General features: G+C 38.7%; 1 protein-coding gene across 8 annotated transcripts in view; it reads left to right on the plus strand.

The window, feature by feature from the left end:
* Nucleotides 1-24,288, plus strand: part of SCAF8 (SR-related CTD associated factor 8) — a 107,213-nt gene that overhangs the window by 58,966 nt on the left and 23,959 nt on the right. For 5 of the 8 annotated variants that reach the window (XM_075413841.1, XM_075413836.1, XM_075413840.1 and 2 more), the window contains 5 exons: nucleotides 235-365; nucleotides 1,951-2,095; nucleotides 2,613-2,693; nucleotides 3,082-3,303; nucleotides 3,829-6,279. In XM_075413841.1, the coding sequence (XP_075269956.1) occupies nucleotides 235-365; nucleotides 1,951-2,095; nucleotides 2,613-2,693; nucleotides 3,082-3,303; nucleotides 3,829-5,618 (2,369 nt within the window). In that variant the 3' untranslated portion in view covers nucleotides 5,619-6,279. Of the gene's footprint in view, nucleotides 1-234; nucleotides 366-1,950; nucleotides 2,096-2,612; nucleotides 2,694-3,081; nucleotides 3,304-3,828; nucleotides 6,280-9,625; nucleotides 13,684-21,601; nucleotides 21,618-24,288 lie in introns of those variants that run through there. The other 3 variants (XM_075413839.1, XM_075413838.1, XM_075413837.1) reach the window with 3 other exon arrangements.

A 24,288-nucleotide genomic window follows, 5' to 3' on the forward strand; every position in this document is an offset into this window, starting at 1 on the left:
TTCTTTAAAGTATGTAAACAATAAAATAAATATATAATAATGTATTAATTTTATATATATATATAAAAGACATAATTGCATTTTCTTCTTTTCATAATAAGCTTGGGGGTTATTTGTAATTAATCTATACAGATACCAGATGAAAATTTATTGTTTTAAGAGGACTTTTTAGTATTTAAACAAAAATAGCACATTCATTACCTCTTTATATTAAACATATACCTTTTTTTAAAGAATGGGAAACAGCCAGAAGCTCAGAAGCTGCTAAAGAAAATACTCAAACTACGCAGAGTGCTGCAGTTGAGAAGAGTACGGTTATTACAACACAGACAGAAGCTTACACACAACCAGTCACCATGCTACAGGTTTGTATTGGTCTGAGTTTGCAAAAACCCCACAGAACTGGAGGGCAAATGTTTTATTCAGTACAGATGAACTTTAGTGCTGAGTTCAGTATTTTTGGTTTAAGTACTTTAAGTCCTGAATCCAGGTGTGTTTATCTCTGAAATATTTTAGAGTAGTATCGGTTGCCATGGTTGAGCAAAATCTTTAGTTTCATGCACAACATATCCCAAACTTGTGTACAATCTCATGTGAAGGCTTAAATGTTGAAGACAGAGCAATGTAAACAAACAATAACAATAAAAAAACCCCTGGCACATTAGTTTTTTAAGGAGAAATCAAAATGAGCTTACAGGAAGTATTTTGCTTATAGAGGGAAAGCATCTGTCTGTAAGCTGAGCAAGGCAATAATCTTTTTTTACACTTGTGCTTGTGTCGTCTTTACCTATGTGCTTTTCCCCATGTCAGCTTTGAATAGAAGTTTATTTTCTCAGTAATTTTGGGCGACAGTCTCATCTTTAAAAGATCTGATTATTCAAGTAGTGTGCTGTTGCACTCTGCAGTAATCCATGAGAGTCTTTGATTCTGTGCTGTAATTTTTTTCCTTCTGCTAAAATAGAGGTTTTTTTATTAACATCCAATCAGTTAACAAGGTCTTGTAGAAGGCTAGAAGAATGCAATGTAATTTTTCTTGAGAACACTACACTACACATGTTTATCAAGTATAAATACAAATGGTTTTTGTCAAACCCTTTAAAATGTTATTATAATGACCATAGGAAATTGTAAAGTAAGAAGCAGTTCCTTAATACAAAATTTTTTGTATTCATGTTATTACTGTTTTATCTTTCCTAATGTGTGTAGACATTTCAGACACTTGAACTGAAGTAATGTTACTATGAAAGTTCACAGATTTGTATTTACTTGCATTGAATATTGAGCTTTTTTTCTTTTCACAAAAATTGTCTTCAGTCTTCTTATTTCAACTGGCTCCTAATGTACGCTGTGATCAGTATATATTTAAATATGCATATATATTGCTTTTAGTCTACTGCTAATTACTTGAATCATGCTGCAATGTAGCAAAACATGTAGCTCACAAAAAAGTTTGAGAAATACGAAGTAATTTTTAGGATTTCATCAGGATTATTAGCCTTATAATTACGTACACTAAACTCAACTTCCCAGTGCTGTTCTGAAATAATTAAATTTTTTTGATGAAAATAGAAACCCTGTTTTCTTGGTGCTCTCAAATTGCCACACTGTCTACGTTTTCATTCTTTTTTCCCCTCTCTTTTTCTGCATTCGCCTCTCCCATAGGTAAATTTTTATTCTTGAGTAAATACAGTGTTTAACCCTGTATTTTTGTGTTCTTTTTAGAATAAAGAAAAGGTAGCATAGGATTCTTCCAGTGTCCTTGTTTACTTGTAGTGTAGGTACCATTTCAGGATGCAATCTAATTCTTCAGGGTGTTCAGAATATAGACAAAGCCCTTGGCACATTTAGTGCTTAAAATGAATTGAAGTCGAATCAGTTTATCTGTCTTTTAATGTCATTGAATACTGTTAAGTACTGAAGTTGCTTGTTTTTTTCTTTCTATAAAACAAGATTCCAGTAGCTCCAGCTGTGCCTGCTGTTAGCTTGGTTCCACCTGCATTTCCTGTCACAATGTCTGTCCCTCCTCCTGGTTACAGCGCAATTCCTCCTCCACCCTTCTTGCGAGCGAGTTTCAACCCTTCACAGCCACCTCCAGGTAGGTTAGTAAAAATGAAGTTGAGCATGTAATGAGTATACTCAGTTTGTGTGCATCTATGTACATCATGCTTTGTATAGTTTTTCATCAGCTACTGGTTACTGTTTGAGTCAGTTTACCTTTGAATCTTGAATTTTAATCTAGTACGAAATTTCTTATGTCTAACTTACCAGTGTATTCTGTCGAGAATAGGAATTACAGCAGAATTTTTTTGAACTTTTGTAAAAATGAAAATTTAAAAAGCCATAAGATTAATCTCATCTCTGTAAAATTTTGAAACTCTTAATTTTCTTCCTTGGATATTGCTGGCAGAAATCACTCTTAAAGACACACGTACAGATATACAGTAAAGATGGGGTTGTTTTTGAAAACATTAACCACTGTTGCCTCTTCCCATACATTTGGTGTTTGCTAGCCTTTAGTGATGCAGCTTTTCAGGATGAATAATGTAGGCAAGCTTTTCCTGCAAAACTTTATTTGCTGTGCTTGTAATAACTTGTCATTTTTTTCCATATAGGTTATATGCCTCCCCCAGTTCCACCTGTAGTCCCACCACCTGTTGTCCCGCCACCTGTTGTCCCACCAGTTGTTCCAACACGTAAGTTTGATTCTTCTAGTAAATTATGTCAAATCAGTTATGCAAAGTTCAGTATTTGAACCTGTCTGGAACAGACGTATCTGTTACTTGAGCTATTTGGTGTTAGTCACTGAATAATTTATAATAATTGTTTTTGTTTAGCCTTTTAGCTATATTCATTTAACATTTAAAAATATCTGGTAAAGAGTACTAATTGCTTAGGTTGTCTGCAGTTCATGGTCTTTAAAAAAATAAATATTATAGTGCTGATTGAGGATATGAAATTATTATTAAAAAATGTAACAGGGTGACTAATTTCGCTTACTTAGATTTATTAGCCTGCCCTCTGCAAACTAATCTTGATGGCTTGAATATATAACTGTGATACAGTTGTGTCATTTCTTTACAGCTTTAGTACAGCCTCCATTACCAATTGCACAAGAAATGATGAAGGATGTTCCTTTTACTGGCCTTGTTCTACCAGTTGGCACAGTTACTAGTAATCTAGCTACTCCAACATTATCTGCTGGAAGCGTTTTTAATCCTCTGCCAATCAACAAACCAGAATCGGATGAAAAGGGATCACATCTTGCAGACCTTCAGATTTCATCTGGTGAAAACAATAGACCTGGTAAGAAATGTCTTTATTGTCTGATATGATTGCATACAGGAAATATTATACTTCCGAAGGTTTTTTTGCAGATCGTGGTCCCTTGCACTAATAACTGCAGAGTAGGAAGTTTTAGGCTGGGTATCATTATCAGTTTAAATTGGAGGAATGATAGGAACCATCTTTGTCGTCATCTGATCATTGATTTCTAGCGGCTTATGCTCAAGGATGTTTTCTTCATAGACTGGAGAAGTAAAGCTGAGACTGGGAGCCCTTTAGAAAAATTCTTAACCATGGGATTTGTGAATTTTAGGCTGCTGTACATTCTTTACTATGTAGAGACATTCATTTCTGTGGCATAATGTCTGTTTATCACCAGTGTGGTTTAAAATCATGTATGTTCATTACGGAAACTGAGACAGACCTTGTCAGCACTATCATCACTGAATGCATTAACTGAATATGGATTAAGCTGTGTTTTGTTTTTTATGCTATGTGTTACACTGGCATTTTCTGTTAACTGTTGTTCTTATTGCTGCGTTTTAGTGCAAAGTGATGTCTCGAGTAGCTCTGGACTTGTTGGAGGAGTGCAGCCACCCAGCGTCTCAAGCAGTTCTGGGCTTACTGGAGAAGGACAACCACCCAGTGTCTCAAGTAGCTCTGGACTTGCAGGAGGAGTACAGCCACCCAGTGTTTCAAGCAGCTCTGGACTTGTAGGAGGAGTGCAACCACCGACTGTTTCAAGCAGTTCTGGTCTTGCAGGAGGAGTGCAGCTACCTAGTGTCTCCAGTAGCTCTTCTCTTGCTGGTGGAGTTCAACCAACCAGCGTCTCAAGTAGTTCTGGACTTCTGGCTGGAGTGCAACCACCAAATGTCTCAAGTAGCTCGGGGCTTCTAGCTGGAGTGCATCCACCCAGTGTCTCAAGCAGCCCTGGCCTTCTGACAGGAATGCAGCCACCCAGTGTCTCAAGCAGCCCGGGCCTTCTGACAGGAATGCAGCCACCCAGTGTCTCAAGCAGCCCGGGCCTTTTGACAGGAATGCAGCCACCCAGTGTCTCAAGCAGCTCAGGAGTTCTGGCAGGAGTACAGCCACCGAGTGTCTCAAGCAACTCTGGGCTTCTCATAATGCCACCACCCAATGTTTCAAGTAGTTCTGGACTTATGGGAGTGCCACCACCAAATATTTCAAATAGTTCTGGACTTCTGGCAATGCAACATCCAGCTGGGGTTCAAAACATGCCTCATTTAAATATTAGTAGTCAAAGGATGCCAGGAATGCCTCTCATAGATATCCGTCCAGGCCTAATGCCCCATTCGCCTGGACCAAGGTTTCCGTTAATGCAGCCAGGAATGCCACCACAGCGTAGTATTCCTCCTCCAGTAATCCTTGATCCATCTCTTCACCCACCACCTCGAGGTCCGTTTCCTCCAGGAGATATTTTTAATCAAGCAGAAAGACCTTTTGGAACACCAGGAAGACAAAATATCGATACCATTTCTAATCCTGAGAAAAGACTACCACTTGGAGGTGATAACATTCAGCAGGAAGGAGACAGAGATTATCGCTTTCCTCCAGTGGAAAACAGAGATAATCTTAACAGACCATCTCCAGTGGATGTCAGAGATTCTGTTGGACGACCACCAGTTGATCCAAGAGAGGGTATGGGAAGGCCTCCAATAGATGGAAGAGAACACTTTGCAAGGCCACACATAGACATGAGAGAAAATTTTGGAAGACCGAGTATAGATAACCTTGGTCGAAGAGAGCATTTTGGTTTCAATTCAGACAAGCACTGGGGACAGAGAGGAGATTATGATGAGAGAGAGCACCATACCTTCCCTATTTATGGTGGTCCTAAGGGCTTCCATGAAGACAGAGAGAGGTTTCGGCATGTGAACTATAGGTTTGATAGTAGAAGTGGTCCCAATTGGAACAGAGGATTTGAACAAGATGCTCACAGAGATTTTGATGACCGCAGAAGACCCTGGGAAAGACAGAGGGATAGGGATGACAGAGATTTTAATTTTTCCAGAGAAATTAATGGGAACAGGTTTGGAAGAGACAGAATGTCAAACAACTGGATCCCCCCTCCACATCCACGGGTTTTTGAGTATTTTGATGGGGCCACTTCCCAACGCAAAGCCGATAATATGCCCCAGGTGAACGGTGAAAATACAGAGACAGAAAGTCAGCCACCAACTGCACAGGTGCAGGACGATCCAGAACTTTATGAAAAACTGTCATCTTCCGTCGAGATAAACAAAGAGAAGAGTGACACAGAAGCTGATATAGAAAGTGAACCAGTGGTAGAAAGCACAGAAACTGAGGGGACATAATCATCACTCAGTAGGTAAAAGATACCTTTTGTAAAGTTGTCATCTCTCTGTAATAGATAAATGGCTGACTGGACCGTAGCAGTTCACTTTTGTCTGCCAGAATTAAGTTAATCTGATGTTCATGTTCACCTTTCACTTAAATAACTGTACAACTGACTTGTATAGAACACTGTTCTTAATTTGAACATGGTAGGTAAACATTTTTTTATTTCTCTGGTAAAGCATAAGCTTGCCCCCACTTGCTTTTAGTTTCACAAAGATAAAATAACAGCTTGTCAAACAAAGACTTCCTATGGAAGAAAATGGAATTTTTTAGATACTACCCTTAGGTTGGCTATCGAAATTGTTATACTTGAAAACAGGTGCTGGTGTATCTTGTCCGTGTTTTTAGGCTGCTGCAGAATTTTAAAGTATAGACAAAGCTGTGATATTTTGTGTTCCTACAATTCGGCAGAGAAAGAAATGGCCCATGTTATTTAAGGAGCATAACACAGAGATGAAAAGTGATTTTGTAAAATCTACACTATAGTCTCTGTTTTCTCTAAAGTAAGTGTTTGTGATTTGTTCCTCGTACTGCAGTGGGTTTAAAAAATGAAAAAATACATTTTAATGTTGGGTGCATTTTGTTTTTAGATGCCAATAAAGCATATTTGTTTGATAACAGTGTTCTAGGTATTGTATTTTTTTAAAAACCTGCAAGCTCTAAGAACTTGGAATCAGCTATGATATGTGCTTAGCTAGTTGTTGCAAAAGGTTTATATTACTTTTGTAAGACCAATGCAACAGTTATATGTGCAAGAAGCATATGGTTTTTACGTCAAAAATCACGCAGTCATATTAGTTTATGTAAATAACATGTATGTAAATATTTGTGTAAACTGTTTGTAGATACCACTTTTTCTGTGTGTGCCTGTGTGTGTACACGCACTCACAGAATATTGTAGGCAATTCAATAAAACTGAAATGAAACTAGGTTGTAAAAATTTGCCTTTCACCTTCTTTAAGTAGTAGGATAACAAAACTTACTTCACTGCAGTACTGTCAAGCTTATATTTACCTTCTCGTGCTCATTGTTACAATGTTCTTACTACTTGTAGAAGGTGGAACATGAGATACTGTAAGAATATACAGTAAGATTTTAGCTTACTTTTTAAAATGCAGATACGCATGAAGCCAAAACTTAAGCAAATATTTGCAATGTCTTATTTTCTAATATGTTTGGTATTCTGGATAGATAGTGGTAGTATTCAAGTACTTCGTGGTTATTTGTTTTTAGTGACTCATAGTCCAGAAATGTTGCATGAAAAGTAAAAAGCTGTTGTTGGTCTAAAAAAACCCTACATGTTTTTAATAGAAATAAGAGGGGATTTGTGTTTTGATGGCTTAATATTGAAGTAGAACCTCTTGTTAAATTGTTGAGATGAATTGGCTGCTTAGGTAAATTAGTAGTGCTATTCTCTCCAGTTTCACCACCTTTTCTGCTTTTGTATCCTTCCAGTTGATGGTCAAAGATTTGACTATAGGGTAGTGTCAGATTTTCAGTTTGTTCCACTCAAGTGCATTTCACCAACTTCTTTCAACATAGGTTTTCTTAAAAGTCTGTGTCTGAAAGCATCCTTTCACTCAGTTTTGAGAAAGTTGTTTTTCTCTTGCATAATAGGATCTAAGGGTAGATTCTGTTACATGAATGTCTCATTGCTAGAAGAAACACTTTTAGCTCAGATCAGAATTTGGATCTTTAACATTAAAGCGTTAACATACAAGTTTGAATTGCCCTTTGCCTTCCCCCAAAGGGTTGAAAGTGTGAGAATGTCACCTGAGTGTAAAGCAGAAGCATGTCTTTGAATGCAGAAGCAATTATGCATGTGTGTGTTGCCCTCTCCCTCTGGGAGGTGCAGTATTTTTTCATGCTATGTCATGATTCAGTTTTTCAATTACAGGGACTTTTATTCTGGATAGTAAACAAACTCTCAGCTTAATGAAGGTAGCCCTTTGAAAGAGTGGACTTGAACGAATGATTCTTTTTCTACTGTGCAAGTAGTAGTCATTAGTATGTAGTGAGGTCTTCATTAAATTAACTATTGGTTTGTAATAGACCTTGCTGATGTGTTTATTACCAGAACGTGTCTCGGGAATTGAGATGAACAATGTTTAAGGTACGAGTACCTTCATGGGCAGACACTGGCTCAAAGAACTTGACTGGTGCTGTTGCACCACCTACTAGTATTACTCTGGTCAGGCAGATACGGTTGCGTGAAAGTCCCAAGTGCACAAAATAGCTATAAAGGATACTTTATGAGCTTCAAGGATGTTCTTTATTTCATTTTAAAAAATGCAGTTTGAAAAGGTTTCAGTCATAGACCACATGAATACTCAGAATCAAACACATATTGGCAGTAGCTTTACTTTCCAAACATTTTGTTAAATGCCTCTTTAAAACTGAAAGTTAATCTGTTTTTCTAAACTGCGACTGACAGTATGCTAAATTTCTCATAATATGATGGTTTAGGTAAATTACCAGGTGAGAGATGTTACACAATTTGGTTGGTAGTGGTATGAAACAATGTATTATTTAATGGTTTTTCATCTTTGTAATATCTTTCCAGCATTAGTGAATTGGCAGTACATATGTGTTATACCATCAATTTCTAACAATTACTTTTTTTTTGTAGAATAAACATTTGTTGTACAGTCTTCAGTTGCATCCTGTTTACAGCTAGAACTGTTCCATTTCTTATTTTATTAATGTAGTATGCAGACAAATATTGCAAAAACAGCCATATTCAGAAACTCAGAAGGGACTTTAATATTACCAAAACAGTATGATTTCTTTATCTTGCCAGTAGGAATTTCTAAATCTTTCAGAGTTTGGGTGAAGACTTTCCTTTCTCACTGTAGATTAAGCCATCGTAAGCCAACACATGCACTGAAAGGAGCTGTCCTGTGATCCAGACCAGTTTTTTTGATGTGGTTCACGGTAGTGACATGTGATTTTTGCTGATGCAAAGCAAAGAGTGAGAATGGGGGAGAAGGAAGACGGGGCCAGGCATTTGGACAGCAGTTCTGGCTTACGCCTGTTTAAAGCTTGCTTTAGTAATGAAAGGTGTCGATTCTAGCAACTGAAGAAGGTGATCTACTATTTACATAAGTAACATACATATTGAAAAATATTTCATGTAGCTTTGCAGGCAATACAACATATTTAGGCATGCACATTTGCTTGAAAACGTTATGCATTAGTAGGTTGTGTGATGTATTTATTACCTTTTTAAACAGCCTGCGATTCTGATATTTCACTGTACTGTATCTGAGCAGAATGCTATATCCATAAAGATTACAAACTATGAAACATAGCCTTCATTTGCTATAAGGATGTGATTTCTTTGCTGAAGCCTTTTTCTGTGAAATATTGGTACGCTTTCATTTTTATATGTAGTGCTTCATGTTGTTATTACGAACTCAAGGGAATAGATTGTTAAGATTCCTTTGCTTCAGTAGAGTATTATACCATTCTTCAAGCCATTTCAGTGATTTGAATGGCTTTATTTATGAAGTTAAGGTGCTCTTACCCTGAATAAGGCAAGATGGGAATACTGTAATCAAGTCTGTATTGTGGCATGCGCAGACATTACTTAAGCACAGTTGAAAAATTATCAAAATAGAAGGTATTTATGAAATAAGCCAATTTACTACAGAATTCTCTCAAAATGTACTGTCAGCAGTTTTGAACACATGCAAGGTTATGTTGTGCCATTCAACACTTAAAGTACTCATCTTCTTCATTCATGTTCCCCTATCTCAAATCTTTGGGTCATTTGATCTGAAAATGGTAAAAATAAATCCCAAATTTCATTCTTTGTATTTTCAATAATGTATTTAAAAACAACGTTATATTAAGGGTGACTTTTTTCTCTCTTGATAACGGAAGCTGAACAGATATAATTTTAAAACCTGTATCAGGATTCATCAAGAGTAACTAGGACAATTTTTTGTTATTGTTAATTCAGGTAATGAAAGGATCTGTCTTTCCCTGGTGACAGCTATTGCTGATTCTTTGGATTTTACGTTAGTCACATTTTCCTTTAAAGTGCTGAGCTTTCACAAGTAAGTATGTACTGTGAATCCATCTGCTTATGTAGATGAGAGATTTGACTTAAAAGGCGTAAGGGCAGGATATTATGTTTTAATTTGAAGCTCTTTATTTGAACAAGAATGTCAAAAGCATCTTTCTGCCATGTTGCTTTACAATATTCATTCACATCAGCAGAAACTTTGCAGTGACAAAGAGAATATCATATTGCAAGACTTTCTTAATTGTAACTGGTCTTATATTTCTCCTTGAAGGGTTGTCCTAGCGATGGTATTCACTCCACTTAGTCTGTGGAAGTTATTTGGGTACTCTATTGATGTATGTACATGATATTTCATAGTCAAGAAAAGTCAAGTAGAGCTACTAAAATGAAAATTCATGACATCTCTTTAAGAGTAATAACTTCCATCAAAGTTGTATAGTATCTGAAAAATTATTCTTGTCAATGATGAGATGATATGAAAGTCTGTTAATAGGGGTTTTGCTGAAGTTGGTAAGCTGTAAAATTGTATTTGCCATAATTCTTGTATTCCTTTCTATCTTGCACAAACTTGATGAAAAAGGGTAGTCTCATTGAATATCCTACTCTTAGTATCTTTCAGATGCTCTGCTACCAAAGATTAGGGAAGGGGAAGGACTAGTGGTCTCTGTGCTCTAAAACATCCAGAGGTTGTTAGGGTGTGTTGTGCAGTTGAAGATGAGTGTATTTGCTCCTTTTAAGAAGCTTAAAATGCACATTTCGGCACTTCCATAATAACAGTGATATTAGTGGTGTCACTGTCTTACTAATCTTACTCTGTGCTTTGTAATTTTTCTTCTAATGTTAACTCAGTAATGTTAGTTTTAAATTTTCTCTTCTTCCTATCAGATTAAATCATATTAATGCTAGCATACAAGGGAGTATTTTGTGCTTTACAAAAAAAGAAGTCTGGTCAGAGAGTGTTTTAACCTGTAGATAGGTTAGCTGAACATTTTTTTCCTTCCTCATTTAATGCTGCAGTTTTCATCTTGAATGATTTTCTCTATGCATATCTGTGTTTTAATGGATATGTGCTCACATTAGCATGTATCAAGCTTTCTGCTGAAATGCAGAAAAATTGTGAGATTCTTTAAGGTAGACGACTCAATGTGTTTCTTAAACTAGGGTAAACTTCACAGCCATATTGATTTGTATACTGGAGCATTATAATTATGTTAGAACATTATAATTGTGTGCAAGACAGTGCAAAAAATCCTTAATGGGTGAAGAATATTAAGTGGATATAGAATTAACTCAGATGTAGATTGGTAGGATTCACGTAGGCCATAGATGCAGGGACTTTGGATCTGAATGTCACTTGCACACTAATGGAGAGATCGTATTATAATTACATCTGGAAAAATAAGAAATGTAGTTTTTTCTGGACCACAGCAGGAATTAAGTAGAAAAGATCTCAGCATTTAAAGTCCTTTCTAAAAATCCATCTGCCTTCGTCTGGTTAAAGGAAGCTCTATCAGGGTCACTTTAGTTGATCAAGTGGAAAAATTACTTCAGAATGATGCTGTTTCTGAGGTAATCAGATCTCATTCAGCAATGCAGTGAAATGCAGTTTTAAGTATGCCTTGTAGGATTTTGGATTCAGTGATTTTCTTCAAGAAAATCTGTCATTTCAGTAGTGTTAATACATAATATTAAATGGACACTTTAAAAAGGTTTACTGAAAATTACACTAGTCTGTCCAGTTTGTTTTTCATTTATTTTCACATGCTTGCAATACATTATTTTGCCAAGTGGTGCCATCACAGAATTAGTCTTACCACAAATTAGAAATACCTTTGAATTCTGTAATGCAGTTGCATAGCTGAGCTGTTTAAATCTCAGACAATCATAAGTCTTTCTCTTGAAACTCAGGGATTTCTTGTGCAGTATGACTACCAATATAGGTAATTAACTATTCAGAACCTTATTGTTCAAGCTATCTGTGATTAAAAGTAAAATACTGAAAACAAGTCAAATTTCTTGCTGATTAATTTGGAATTTTGTTGTTTATTAAAAGCAAAATAATAGCATCTTCTCAAATGTCATGTTGATTAAGAAAGTCACCATATTAAAAGTATGAACTTGATGGGCTGTAGTTCTATGAATTGATAAAACAAGTGAGGCACCCATTATTTATATTAGAGTGTAAAACCTTGAAGGGATTAGGGTAAATGTTATTTATGCAAAATATTGAAAGGTAGCCTTTAAGTTTTGTGTGCCTACTGTCTGCAGTTTCTGTGCATACACTTTATACATGCTTTACACCTGCAGTCCTCATTGCACGATCAGAACCGCTATGGAAAACGAGAAAGTGGCAGAAAGTGGCATGTTCTATCAGACACTAGAAATGCTGTACAAATTGGATCGATATGTAAACCAGTGGATAGATAATGTTTCGAGGCAATAGCATGTTAGCCTAATTTGAAATCAGGTAAAACCTCAGTTACAAAACATGAATAAAACTTTCTTTCTTAAAAAAAAAAAAAAAAAGTAATAAAAGTTAAGGCATGTCTTCTGATTAAATGTTCACTAATTAACAAGCAAGCATCCAAAGATTTTAAGTAGTCTTGAGAGTTTTCCTTAATGTTGCTTGTACCTCAGTGAAAAAAACCAAAAATACCCCAGCAAAACTAAAAAAAAAAAACCCACCCCACAAAAACCTAATTAGTAGATACTGCAGAACCCAGGTAAAAGAATATAAGGAACTTGCAAGGAATGTGCTGAACTAAGGTGTTGGTGTAAAATCCAAGATTTTTTTGTTCCTTGTTTGTATTATCTCCTAGTCCAAGTACTGACCTTGTTCAGAGTTCCACTCTGATCGCTAATTAGAGGATATTCTGATTAATGCATATGTGTTTTGTCTAATACGTAATACATCATATGTATTACATCACTGTAATACAGACACAGACAGCTAGTGAGAAGTTGGGAGTGATGTTGTTTGGGGCAAACTATCAGAGAAGTCAAGAGAGGAGATTACTGAATTGTGTGAACCACCAATCTGAAACATCGCTGTTAAGGAATGTCAATTTAGTACAGAGATAATTACTGATTACTTTTTTAAGTATTTCGGTACTTGAAAGAGTGCATTGTGATAGTACCCCTGTTTGGAAAGTGCTAGCTACAGTATCGTTTACTTTCTGCTGTCTAGAAAATACAGTTTTCATGATGCAAATTCTTACATTACCTTTCATGTTATTTCTAGAGACTTTAAAACAGTGCTGCTTCAGTCTTAGTACTAAACCAGTAAGTGGTACACGGCCTTGCTTGTTTACCAGTGGGACATTGCTGTTGGCTTTATTGGACCCGGAATTTCAAACGCTTTGTCTTGTGTGTCTCAGGTGCTTTTTCAGCAACCTTTAGAAAAGTAGGTGGTAGAAGATTATCTGGTTCTAGTTTCATTGATTTTTCTACTGCTTCTAAGCCCAAAGCATTCTTCTAGGGGATAATTTTTTTCCTTTCAAATCCCATTCCCCAGTGTAAGCCTTCATGAGCAGTCAGCCCTAATAAAGAATTGCTTCGAGATTCTGTGAGTATGGTGGAATAGATTGTACGAAATGTCTGAAAAAAATTGCAAGTGTTATACTTGTCCTGTGCTAGGAAATTAAGGCCAGTTAAATGAGTCGGTCTTACCTTCTGGCTCTCCCCACATGATTGTACTTTCCAAGTTGATCTTTTCACTGAAGCACATAGAGCAACCCTGTAATACACGGTCACTCGTCTTTGTTTAGAATCCAGGGTGTCTTCTAGCTTTCTTTTCCCTGTCTGCTTACTGTTTTTTTGAAAGGTTGTGTTTTATTTAAATAGCATCTTTTTCTTCAGACATTTTAAAGAAAAATGAATGCACTAGGTTTAATAAAGTTTACTTCATTTGAGAATGCACTGCCTAACTCCTCAATAAATTTCCATCTCCCAACGAAAAGTTCTTACATTTCTGTATTAACTAGAATAGAAATAAGAATGGATGACATGTAAAAAAAAGAAATAAAATTTTTATCCAAAATTGCATCTTTTTGTCATGATAGTCTGGCTCCAGCATGTTCAAGAACATAACTAAAATGGTATTTTTCATACCACCTAGCAGTTTATGCTGTCTCTGATGTGAAACTTGCAAAGGTACGCGCAAGTTAGAGCGACCTCAGGAGCTGTCCTATGCAACACTTGTACACTGTAGCAAATGCCAAGATCTCGCATTTCCCTTCTTGATTCCTGACCTTGTCACCAGATAGCTGAGTCTTTCTTATTCACAGTGAAGAAATTTAACCAACAAATTGTCTGAAAATGATGAAACAGATTTTCCCAACTTTGAGAACTGATTTGTTCTAAAAGTCTCTCATCTTGATACAGAAAAGCAAGCAAACATAAATCCAAAAGGGACAAATATGTGAAAGCAATTTTCTAAACATTTCTGGCATTTTTATGTGTAAGAAAATAAGACCTAAGGAAAGTCTGCTAGAGAACTGGAAATGTTTTAATTCATGGTTTGTTCCACCATTCGATTGGCTTTTTTAGAAAGCCATCGATTTGAAAATTGTATATTCGTAAGGTCTTTCCCAAGAAATTTCACTGTTGTTCTTTTGTCTCATTAAATTTTTTCAAATCCGGGACCTATTAAGCATCTTATAATACAGCTTAGAAATTACACATCTTGTCTTACAGTAATTGACTAGCATTGGCTGGAGCTACATACTGCAAGATACACAGTATATTAGAATTTAATGTTGTTTAGTTATTAATGTATGTGTATATATCCATTTTATAGGAGCTTCTGGAAAGCTTTGCCACAGTATTTACAGTCCACATCATACAGAATGAAATGCAAAGTACAGAATTAACTCTTCCTCTTGATGTATGTGTTACACTCATGGTGTTCCTGCAGCCGACGCATCTTTGTTTTGTCTTCCACTTTTGCTGTGTCAAAGGAGTCAGACGTGGGTTTGTTCACATGTAGATTTAAGTGCACATCACCTCTGAAAATCAGGTGAATATTTAAAAATCTAAATATTAAGTGAGGGTTTTAAATTTAGCTTACTATGAAACATTTGATCAGTTACACTAGGTTTTTACACCATTTGGTGGTTAGGATCTTATTTTTTAAAGTAAAATGAAACAAAATATTACTGCATATGTAGGAAAGGTTCAGTCTTGTTGGTGATCGATGTTGTTACATAGCAGTATAAAGTTCCAAGCCTTAGGCTGTAGAAATGGTGCGCTGGTGGACCGTGACAGACAAAGCCTTAATTACAGTGGTACTTGGCTGGCAAAACCACCCGCCGCAACTTTTTGTCTGGGGCTGGGAGGCAGCGCAGGGAGTGCAGAGAGGTCCAGGCACGCTGCTGTGCCTCGCTGGCGGGCGCCTCCAGGGCAGGCTGGCCTAGGGCCACACGGACACCAGGCTCCCGCTCACCCTGGGTGTCGGGGTTGTCTCCTCTGCCTGAGCCATGGTGATAGTATTACTACAGCAGGCAGTGGAAGAGTCTCTTTATACTGAACTTTGTCACAAGGTTGATATTTATAAATAGGAGAAATATTTAAAGTGAACTAATATGTTTTTTGACTTAATTGTTGCTAGCAAGTCAGATTTCTGAACCAGGTACTCGAAAGGAACCCAGCTACAAGCAAGAAAGACGAGAAATGATTAAATCACTGTAGGTGCTTGTTTGGATTGTTCTGAAACGGGAGTTGTATCTGAAGGTATTACAGGCGTGTGATTCCTGCTTCTAGGTCTCACTTTCTGGGAGAAGGCTAGGAGTTAAATTCTGAAACTTTTCAGGGCTCTGACCTGAAATAGCAGTAGGTGAATACCTCAAATACGCCATTCACTTGCATTTGCTTTCCCATCCCTTGTGTGGCCTTGAACGTGCTTGGTAACAGCTGGTACAAAAGGGCTGCTTCCCATCGTCATCACTGTTCCCAACCAAGATGTTCCTAGGTCTCCCTCAGTGGCCTTTTGAATCCTTCCAATGTCATTGTTCTCCATTTCTAAAGGGTTTGAAACAGGAAATGTGGTGTGTTTTCTTTTGACACAAAATCTCTACTGGAGTGACAAAATATTTCCACAATTTGCATTTTCACTCTCATTTCTTTTTGTTGGCAAAAGCTCTTTGCAGTAAGCATTTCAAAGCTGATTATAATAGCATGGTTTCCAATGTCTTCAGTCTGAAAGTGAAGTTTTGATGGGTTTTGAAGGAACAGTTTCCGTACACTCTTGCTATTCCTTTATGCCTTCCCCACCTACATAATACAGTGGTGTCCAGCCAGCTGCTGCAGCCTACTTTCTCACCTTCTTAAGAAGGAAGGTTCAGTGTGTCCCCAAAAGATATTTGCAAATTCCATGATGAGCAGCTGCTCAGGGTATGCGCAGCGAGAGGAGCATGCAAAAAGAGTAAGCTTGCCTTGCCAAGACACCTTACCCAGTTTTTGAACCCCACTTTGCAGCCAGCGCGTGGAGATAGGCAGACAAGAATGGCAGCTGGATGAGTTGCTGCCCTGGTTAGCTGTCATCTATACTGGGAGTCAGGTACCTTACATGGATTCCAAGGCCAGCAGCTGGCTACCTCTTCTGTGTAGTGTGGCCAGTTCTGACATAGTTGTTCTGAATCCATGAAATACCAGGGAAAGCTCTAAACCCTTCTCTTACCCATGAAGTAGGCTGGTACTGGGTAATGCTGGGTCTTGGCTGTGACGTGAGGCAAACACTCCCTTCCACATGCGCCTTTTTCTGTCTCTTCTCTAAAAACGAAATGCTATTGCTCTTTCGCTGTTTAATTCTTTCCTATGTAAGATAGAGCTAGTTGAATGCAGCAGTGGTGAGAGGAGTTGCGTAGCCCCTGCTCACAGCAATAGCTGATACGGTGAGGATCTTATACTCTACATTAGTGCCATTAAATTTGATGTTTTCAGGTGGTGATTAAATCTTTCTTGGATCACAGTACTTCTGTAAACAAACAAGTATTGTTCTGACTGTGCAGTGTAAGAAATTTAAATTGGTTTCTTTTTATTCTTTTACATTTTATCCTTTATTCTTTGTATCCTGTATCCCTGTACATTGGCTTCTTGAAAAAATTTGTTAGTAGTTTATTAACTTTCTCAGAAGTCATGTTTCCTGCATTTATTTCCATCTGAGTGTATCGCAACATAATGGAGTGAGACAAGCGTGCGAAAATGAGCAGCCAAGCAGCAGCAGAATAGCACGGGAACTGGGAAATCTGTTCTAGCAGGACTGAGGAGCGAGTTGTGTGCAGGAAGAGGGGCAATCTTTGAAGCTCAATCACCTTACCCGTGGCTAACGAAGTAATATTTTATTCTACACTCTAGAATGATAAACACTTTTGTAATCAAATCCATAGGCCGTAGCAAGCTGTCACATGACAGTATTGTGGGATTTTTCTTTCAAGAGGTCCTGGTTTTGTGAAGATTAAAATTGATTGAACAGTATAGAAGCTCCTCTCACAAAGATGCAAAATGTTGCATATTCTGAAACATTTCTAAGCACTTGCTGATTTTTGTTAGTGGGCCAGTGAACTTGAGATTTGATATTGATTTCTTTAGTCTTTTTATACTGATTAAATACGTTTTCAGAATTGTCAGCAGTGACCAAAGAAAGGAACGTTACGGTGGTTTTGAAGAATTGTGAAATTAAAGGATTTGTGAGGGGCATTAAATAAAGTTATTGAGTTTTATGGGTGTTTTCACTCAGTTATAAGGTAGAATTGGTGCCTAACTAGCTGGCTGCTATTGAGGGTTAACAGAATCACAGAATCAGAGAATGGTAGGTGTTGGAAGGGACCTTTGTGGATCATCTGGTCCAACCCCCTGCCGAAGCAGGGTCACCTACAGCAGGCTGCACAGGACCTTGTCCAGGCAGGTCTTGAATATCTCCAGAGAAGGAGACTCCACAACCTCCCTGGGCAGCCTGCTCCAGTGCTCCATCACCCTCAGAGGGAAGAAGTTCTTCCTCGTGTTCAGACGGAACTTCCTGTGCCTCAGTTTGTGCCCATTGCCCCTTGTCCTGTCGCTGGGCACCACTGAAAAGAGCTTGGCCCCATCCTCCTGACACCCACCCTTCAGATATTTGTAGGCATTTATAAGGTCCCCTCGCAGCCTTCTCTTCTTCAGGCTGAACAAGCCCAGCTCCCTCAGCCTTTCCTTGTAGGAGAGATGTTCCAGTCCCCTCACCATCCTTGTAGCCCTCCGCTGGACTCTCTCCAGTAGCTCCTCATTTTTCTTGAATTGGGGAGCCCAGAACTGGGCACAGGCTCCAGATGGGGCCTCACCAGGGCAGAGTAGAGCGGGAGGATGCTTTGGCATTGTGTTTTGCTTTTAGGTTTTGGTAATTTGAAATATGAGTGAGTTTGGGTTACGTCAGCTCTGGAGACCGTGGAGGTTCCCGTGTGTCCCTGTGAACAGTCAGGAGGAGAAATGGTCATTGCAAGCCGCGGTGTTTGCACGAGCGGTGTTAAAGGGAGATAAGTGGTTCTGGAAACAAGAAATGCTGAATCCTGTGTTAGTGAGAGCAGGGCGTCTTTCTTAGTTTCATAGAAACCGTAGTGAAAACCAGCTGAAATAGCTGGTAGGAAAATACCTGGCTTGCTTTAAAACAAAACAAAACAAAATATCATCACTGATTTCAGTGCCTTTGCTGAGATCTGTATGATCTGTTTGACTTGGGCTCTTGAAGAAGAACAGAATACCGAAATCTAACCAAATGCTTATTTTAAAGTCTTGTTGAAAAATGCCACTAGACTGAAGCAACTACTAAGAAACTGCAGTGGAAACGTGGAGAGAGTAATTTGCAACCTGTACCGAGTATCTTTGAGTGAGGGGCGCTACCCCGTAATTAATTTTCCTTTTGTAATTGCAAAATAAAAAGTTTTTTGCACATATTTATTTCTTTTTAATTTTTGAAAGTGATTTTGGCATCTCCTTTTGCTGCCGCCTTAACTGCTGCTCAGGCGGCCGCACCGGCCCCGGCCTGACAGCCGCGCCCGCGCAGCCAGCAGGGGGCGCCCGCGCCGCGCGCAGCCGGGGCTGCTCCCGCGCTGCGGCCGGGGGCCCTGCGGCCTGGGCACCGGGGAGCTGCCAGGCCGGGGGCCCTCTCTGGGTGAGGGGCTGTGCGGCCTGAATACCATCCTCAAAAAAATTCGGTCTTGTGCTTCAGTGCACCGTTTTCCATCCTGTTCATGTGTGTACGTGCTAACTGAGGATGATTTTTTCTCTCCTTTAAACAGCTGGTATGACCAACAGGGATTGCGCGGTCGTCATTTTCACAGATCAAAGCCTGCTTTGGATAAATGTTGGCGAATTTTAGCTGTTTATCACCATGCTATTGTATGAGAAAGGTCTATGAAAGTGGGTGATTAGATATTTCCCTGCTCTTTTGACTGACTGTAACAAACCCCCTCCTGACAGGCCTGCGTTAGCACGGAGGCTCTGCTGATGGCTGCCACCCTTCCTCCCCATTCCCACCAGCTAGCGTGCCAACTGACTCCCAGTTTCTGTCTTATCTGGTCCATTACAAAATAGTTCAAGGACTTGAACAAACTTCTGAAAGTTATCTCCTTTTAGAAGTCCTGAGCTCCTTATTGTCAGAGTGCTTCTGCTCTGCTTGATCCTGAAACACTTTTTACTTTATTCATCAGAGAAACATGGTGAGGAGAGCCCTGTTAAGAAACATAGCTGAGGGAATCTGCTTTTCGTTATCTTCAGAGTATTTTTTTTTTTTGCATGTAGAAATGCTGTATTTAACTACTGTTTAGTAAGTTTTATCGTGTTGAATACTTTCTCTCTTTTTTTTTTTTTTTTAAAACTGTGTAATGTGTCATGTCCGGAAGGGGGCCAGCCAAATACGCTTCTGGAAAGACTTGGGTAAAGAGCTTTTACCTAAAACCATCTGCTGTAGTGCTGGGGTTTAGGATTTGAGGTGCTTTGTAGATTTGTCACAGCTTTTACTAGGATGATTTTGGTCCTATCATCTTTTGTATATTATTCCCCTATATTTACATAGACTCTCAATGAGATCAGTTTTCTTTGTAGAGTAACTTTCAAGGGCTTGCATGTATATAGATTAATATCTCTGATCCTTCTCCGGACATGATTACGGGAGTGTTCTAACCCAGTAAAATATTGGCAAAACTTGTTTCCGGATGAGGAATGTTGTAAATATGTTCATACAATTTTCATATTTCTGGATAATGTGACTCTGGTGAGTGATAGGTTTCAGCAGATAGGTGCTGCCATCGTGTTCAGACTGCTCGTGTTGTTTTATTGTCAGCTGCGTAGGAAGTCGATGTGCTGACAGGTAATCAAGTTCTACTCCGGAGGAGATCGGCAGCTCTCAGTAACAGCCCCCCTTCAAATCCCGTCTCTCTGACAGGGATTCCCCTTCCCCTGGCAGGGCTGCAGGTGCCTCACCATTCGTCGAGACTTGTTGCGGCACTTGTCTGTGCAGTGCCATTTGTGTCTCGGTGTCGATGTATGTCTGCATGTTCTTCCAGTTGCAACAGTTCAGAAATGGGAAGGTAGCTGTAATCTTCCGTTTTCAGCTATGAACAGTCTCTAACATCAGTCCTTGTGAGAAATATTATCAATGCTTTAAAAATTTTTTGCGTAGTCTTTGGCCATTTATATGATGACATCTGATGAGTAAGGCAGTCGTTTGGCTTTAACCGCTTACAAATTTGCTCAAAGTGGGTAGTACTTGTTTTACTACACTCGTCTGAAAGATTTCTTAAAAAAATCATTGCCTGTACGTACTTTGTTTTAATAATGAATGTATTGCAGTAGCGAATATATCACACAGGAAAATTATATTATTATCTGTATTTTATTTAATAATAACCTAATCAATACTTTGAGTATATTGAAAATATGAGCACATTCTATGTATAGTGTTAGTAGCTCAATGTAAAATACATCACAGGTACTATTTTCTAAAACATAAAAGGAGTCCTCCTAAGTGTAACGTGTAGGACCATACAGCAGTGGCAGCTAAGCAGCCCTAATTTAATTTCTCTAAGAATTATCTTAAGGAAAGGAGGGAAGAAACAGTCTGTAGTTTAGTTTCACAATGTAAATATTAATATACATTTATCATCAATATGATACAGTTACATAATACCACTTTGAAGGATTTTTTTGTCCCACAGTGAAGCACTTTTATCCTGTGTTTAATTTTACCCTTATATCTGGGTAGCTGAGTTTCTAATGCTTGATTGTTAGAATAAGTGCCTAATTCTGTGAATTAGCCTGCCATAAATCATTGAAATATACTCGTTAGCTCAATTATCTGTTAACATGTTTCTGCTTTGTAATTTCTCCGTTTATAACTTTTTTCAAAAATGTCTTGTTTTTCCAGCATCTTGTTGGAATCAAGATCATTGTATCAAATACAGCTTGATTAATTTCTTTGTACTATTGCTTATAAGAAAAATCTTCCATCATTCCAATTGAGTCTTTTTTTAGTAGCTCTTATCTGAAAATAGAAACCTAAAACTGCAGTTACCCTAAAAACCTCTTCTTGTGGATTTACAGACATTGCCCTATGCTCTTCCTCTTACCCCCCAGCTGATTGTCCTTGTGGAGGTAGGAAAATGTCAAACCAGTCCTAGAGAACATTGATTTAGACAACTGGTGGAAACTTGAGTTTTGAAGCTTCTTCAGCCTGCTGATATCCCTCAAAATGTTTTAAAGTTAATTGTTCACTTTTATGTCAAACAGCAAATTTCAGCCTGCTTGTGCTGGGGTTTGCTTTCCTTCGGTACTGCTTTCCTCACTCTAAGCCGGAGTCCATTGGTGTCTGGGACGCACAGGCTGGAAAGCAAAGACTTAGACAGCTCGTTATGTATATAATGCCAGCAGTTCTTTCTTTTCCAGATAAACAACGTTTCTGCCTTAAAGAATGCTCAGATGCGGGTGATGTCTCTGGCATGATGCTAAACCCTGTGATGTCTCTGGCTCTGGGGGCTGTTCTTCCCGAACAACATGGGTTCTGCAGGGAAATGCAACACCTGGTTGCTACTACAATAGGTTTGAAGTGTAACATTATTTGTACCGACTTACCGTTAGTCTCATTTTTACCGGCTTGCAATGGTTGGGAGGAGGGATGGTGAAAGGAGGTTGGCATCTAAAGGAGCAAGTGATTTGAGGTCTGCTTTGCTTTACTAAAATCTTAATCTCATTTGTAATAAAATTAGTTTCAGTTCGGTTTAGGTCAGCTGAGATTTGCCTTCATAAGAGTCGTGTGTCTACATTGGTTTCCTTAGTGCAATGTTACTTCTTACAGGTTGGAATGCTAGTTGGATTTTGTATTTCAGTTTTTTCAGTGCTTTGTACTCAAAGCATCAAGAGCAACCCACAGATTTATAATGTTGAAATGTGAAAGGAAGTGCCAGAAAACTAGGGATTTTCATGTAATAACCTTCATTGTGAGTGACTAATTTCTTACTCATCTCTTTATTGTTTCATGATTCTTCTTTGAAGTTCTAATTCTTTCTGTTTTTTCCCCTCTTACTACAGTAAGTACCTTCCCACTGTTCAAGAACAGTGTGATTGCAGTGTTCTCTGCAGCTACAGAGTATGGATTAAATTATGTTCTTTACTGTGAATTAAAGTAAGGAGGTAAAGGGAATCTGGTAATCTGGTTTTACACCTCTTTTGGCTTTTAGAGTATAAATACGCTTTCAGTTTTTACATCAGCGTGAAGTCTTTTCAAATACAGATTCAATAAGGTTTTTTTTAGAACTGTTGCTTAAGAAAACCAAGCTAATAGATTTTTTTTCACTGAGTCTATTAACAGGAATCCTACTTTGTCCCAAACAGTAGGGAAGAGGCATTTGTGCGGTTTTATTTATATCAGCAAAGAAAAAAACTTCTGTAAGTCCGTTTCCTCTTGTTGGAATTGGTTGTGTGAAGCAGGTGCAAAGAGTACTTGCCACGGGGCAATACCAAGATTTGATGCGGTAGAGGTTATGCGCTTTGATTGCTGCTTGAATTACCTTTATCAGAGTAGTGCAGTAGGTCCAGCGTGCACATCTGGACAGGTCTCCCTGTGTGTGGAGACAAGGGCAGCAGCGGTGTCATTCGTAACCTCCGGATGTCGCTTGTCCATCTTGGATTCTTCTGCTCCTTTACCATCTGGCCACCATGTTACTGAGGACATGTCAATATAGTAAAATCTCACGTGGTCCCTTCCTCCTGTCAAGAGCTCCTGCACTCTTCTTGTAGCGGAGAGAAGGAGAAGTCTCCCAGCTCCCAGGTTTTCCAGGTCAGGCTATCCAGCTCCTGTTGAGACAGGAGAAAAGCAGCATTTGAATGTTTAGTGAATAGTGACTGGAGAGGTGGCAAGTGGGGTGGCTTCAAAGGCAGCTTGGGTGGAGAAGCACAGCAGCAACATGTGTAACGGGAGTGTACAAAGGCGGCTCCCCGCAGCGGAGTCAGGGCAGTGAGGAGAAGGATAGACTTTTGTTCAGTCAGTTTGTTCACCTGGCAGATGAAGGGAATACAGATGGGTGTACCAAAGGAAACTGTGTTGCCTGTGTAAAGCAAAAGACAAACTTGATTGCGTAGGTGACTACAGAGCAAATGGAAATTTGATGAGGACTTCAAATATTGTTTACCAATAATGACTGTACATAGATTCAAAGGGTGAGAATTTAAGATAACTAAAAATTACCACTTTGAAAATAAGATACATAATATTTATAATTCTCCTAAATATAAGAAATCAAGATCTGGATATCTGTTAAATTATATCATTGCTAAATAAATTTAAGATGATATACTATATCATCTCAGCAGAAAGTATAATGGTTCTATTTAATCCCAAATCAGTATGTTTAGGTCGTTATTTTAGTAAGAGTAAACCTAGCTACAGGAAAAAAAAAAAACCACAAAAAACACAAATGGAAACCAAGGTTAAATAAGTTATCAAAAATAGCCGTCTTTTTTGCTACTTTAAATAACTTAAAAACAAAAATTAAAATAATTTCAACTTAAACAGTCCTTCTAAAGGCAATTTTACTTTTGCGCGTTCTGCACTGCCACTGTGAATGCTAGACCTGAGGGTCCCTGGCCCCCATGTCAGGCCACAGCACCAGGAGGGCCACCTGCAGCCCGGTGGCTGCTTTCCTGATCCGTGAGCCTGTGCTGTGGGTATGGCTGCTCAGCAGCTCTGTCACCCCTGTGTGGGCTGTCCTGGGAAAGCACAAGGTGCCATCGCGCTGGGGTGGGAAGGACCGAGGAAGTTGCCTGTCCACCTCTGCTGGCCAAGTAAATGCGGGTGCAGAAAGTTCTCATTCCGGTCACAGCAAAGTGCAAGCTTTCCCTGGGTCTTTCCAGGGAAGGGTGTACTACTCGATGAATACTAGCAGTTTCCAAAGGCCAGCTTTCTTAAAGAAACTAAAAGTATCAAGAATATACTTCTTTTTCACGTGCTCATGTACTAGGTTGTGAGCCACCCACCCTACTGTTGCTCATCCGCCAGTGGGCATGCCTGTAACAGAGCCCCAGCAAGGTGATGTCTCCCAAAGGAGTTTCTTTGAGACACATAATCTCAGACTCGT

This window comes from Opisthocomus hoazin, chromosome 2, assembly GCF_030867145.1.
Source record: "Opisthocomus hoazin isolate bOpiHoa1 chromosome 2, bOpiHoa1.hap1, whole genome shotgun sequence".
NCBI classification, from domain to species: domain Eukaryota; kingdom Metazoa; phylum Chordata; class Aves; order Opisthocomiformes; family Opisthocomidae; genus Opisthocomus; species Opisthocomus hoazin.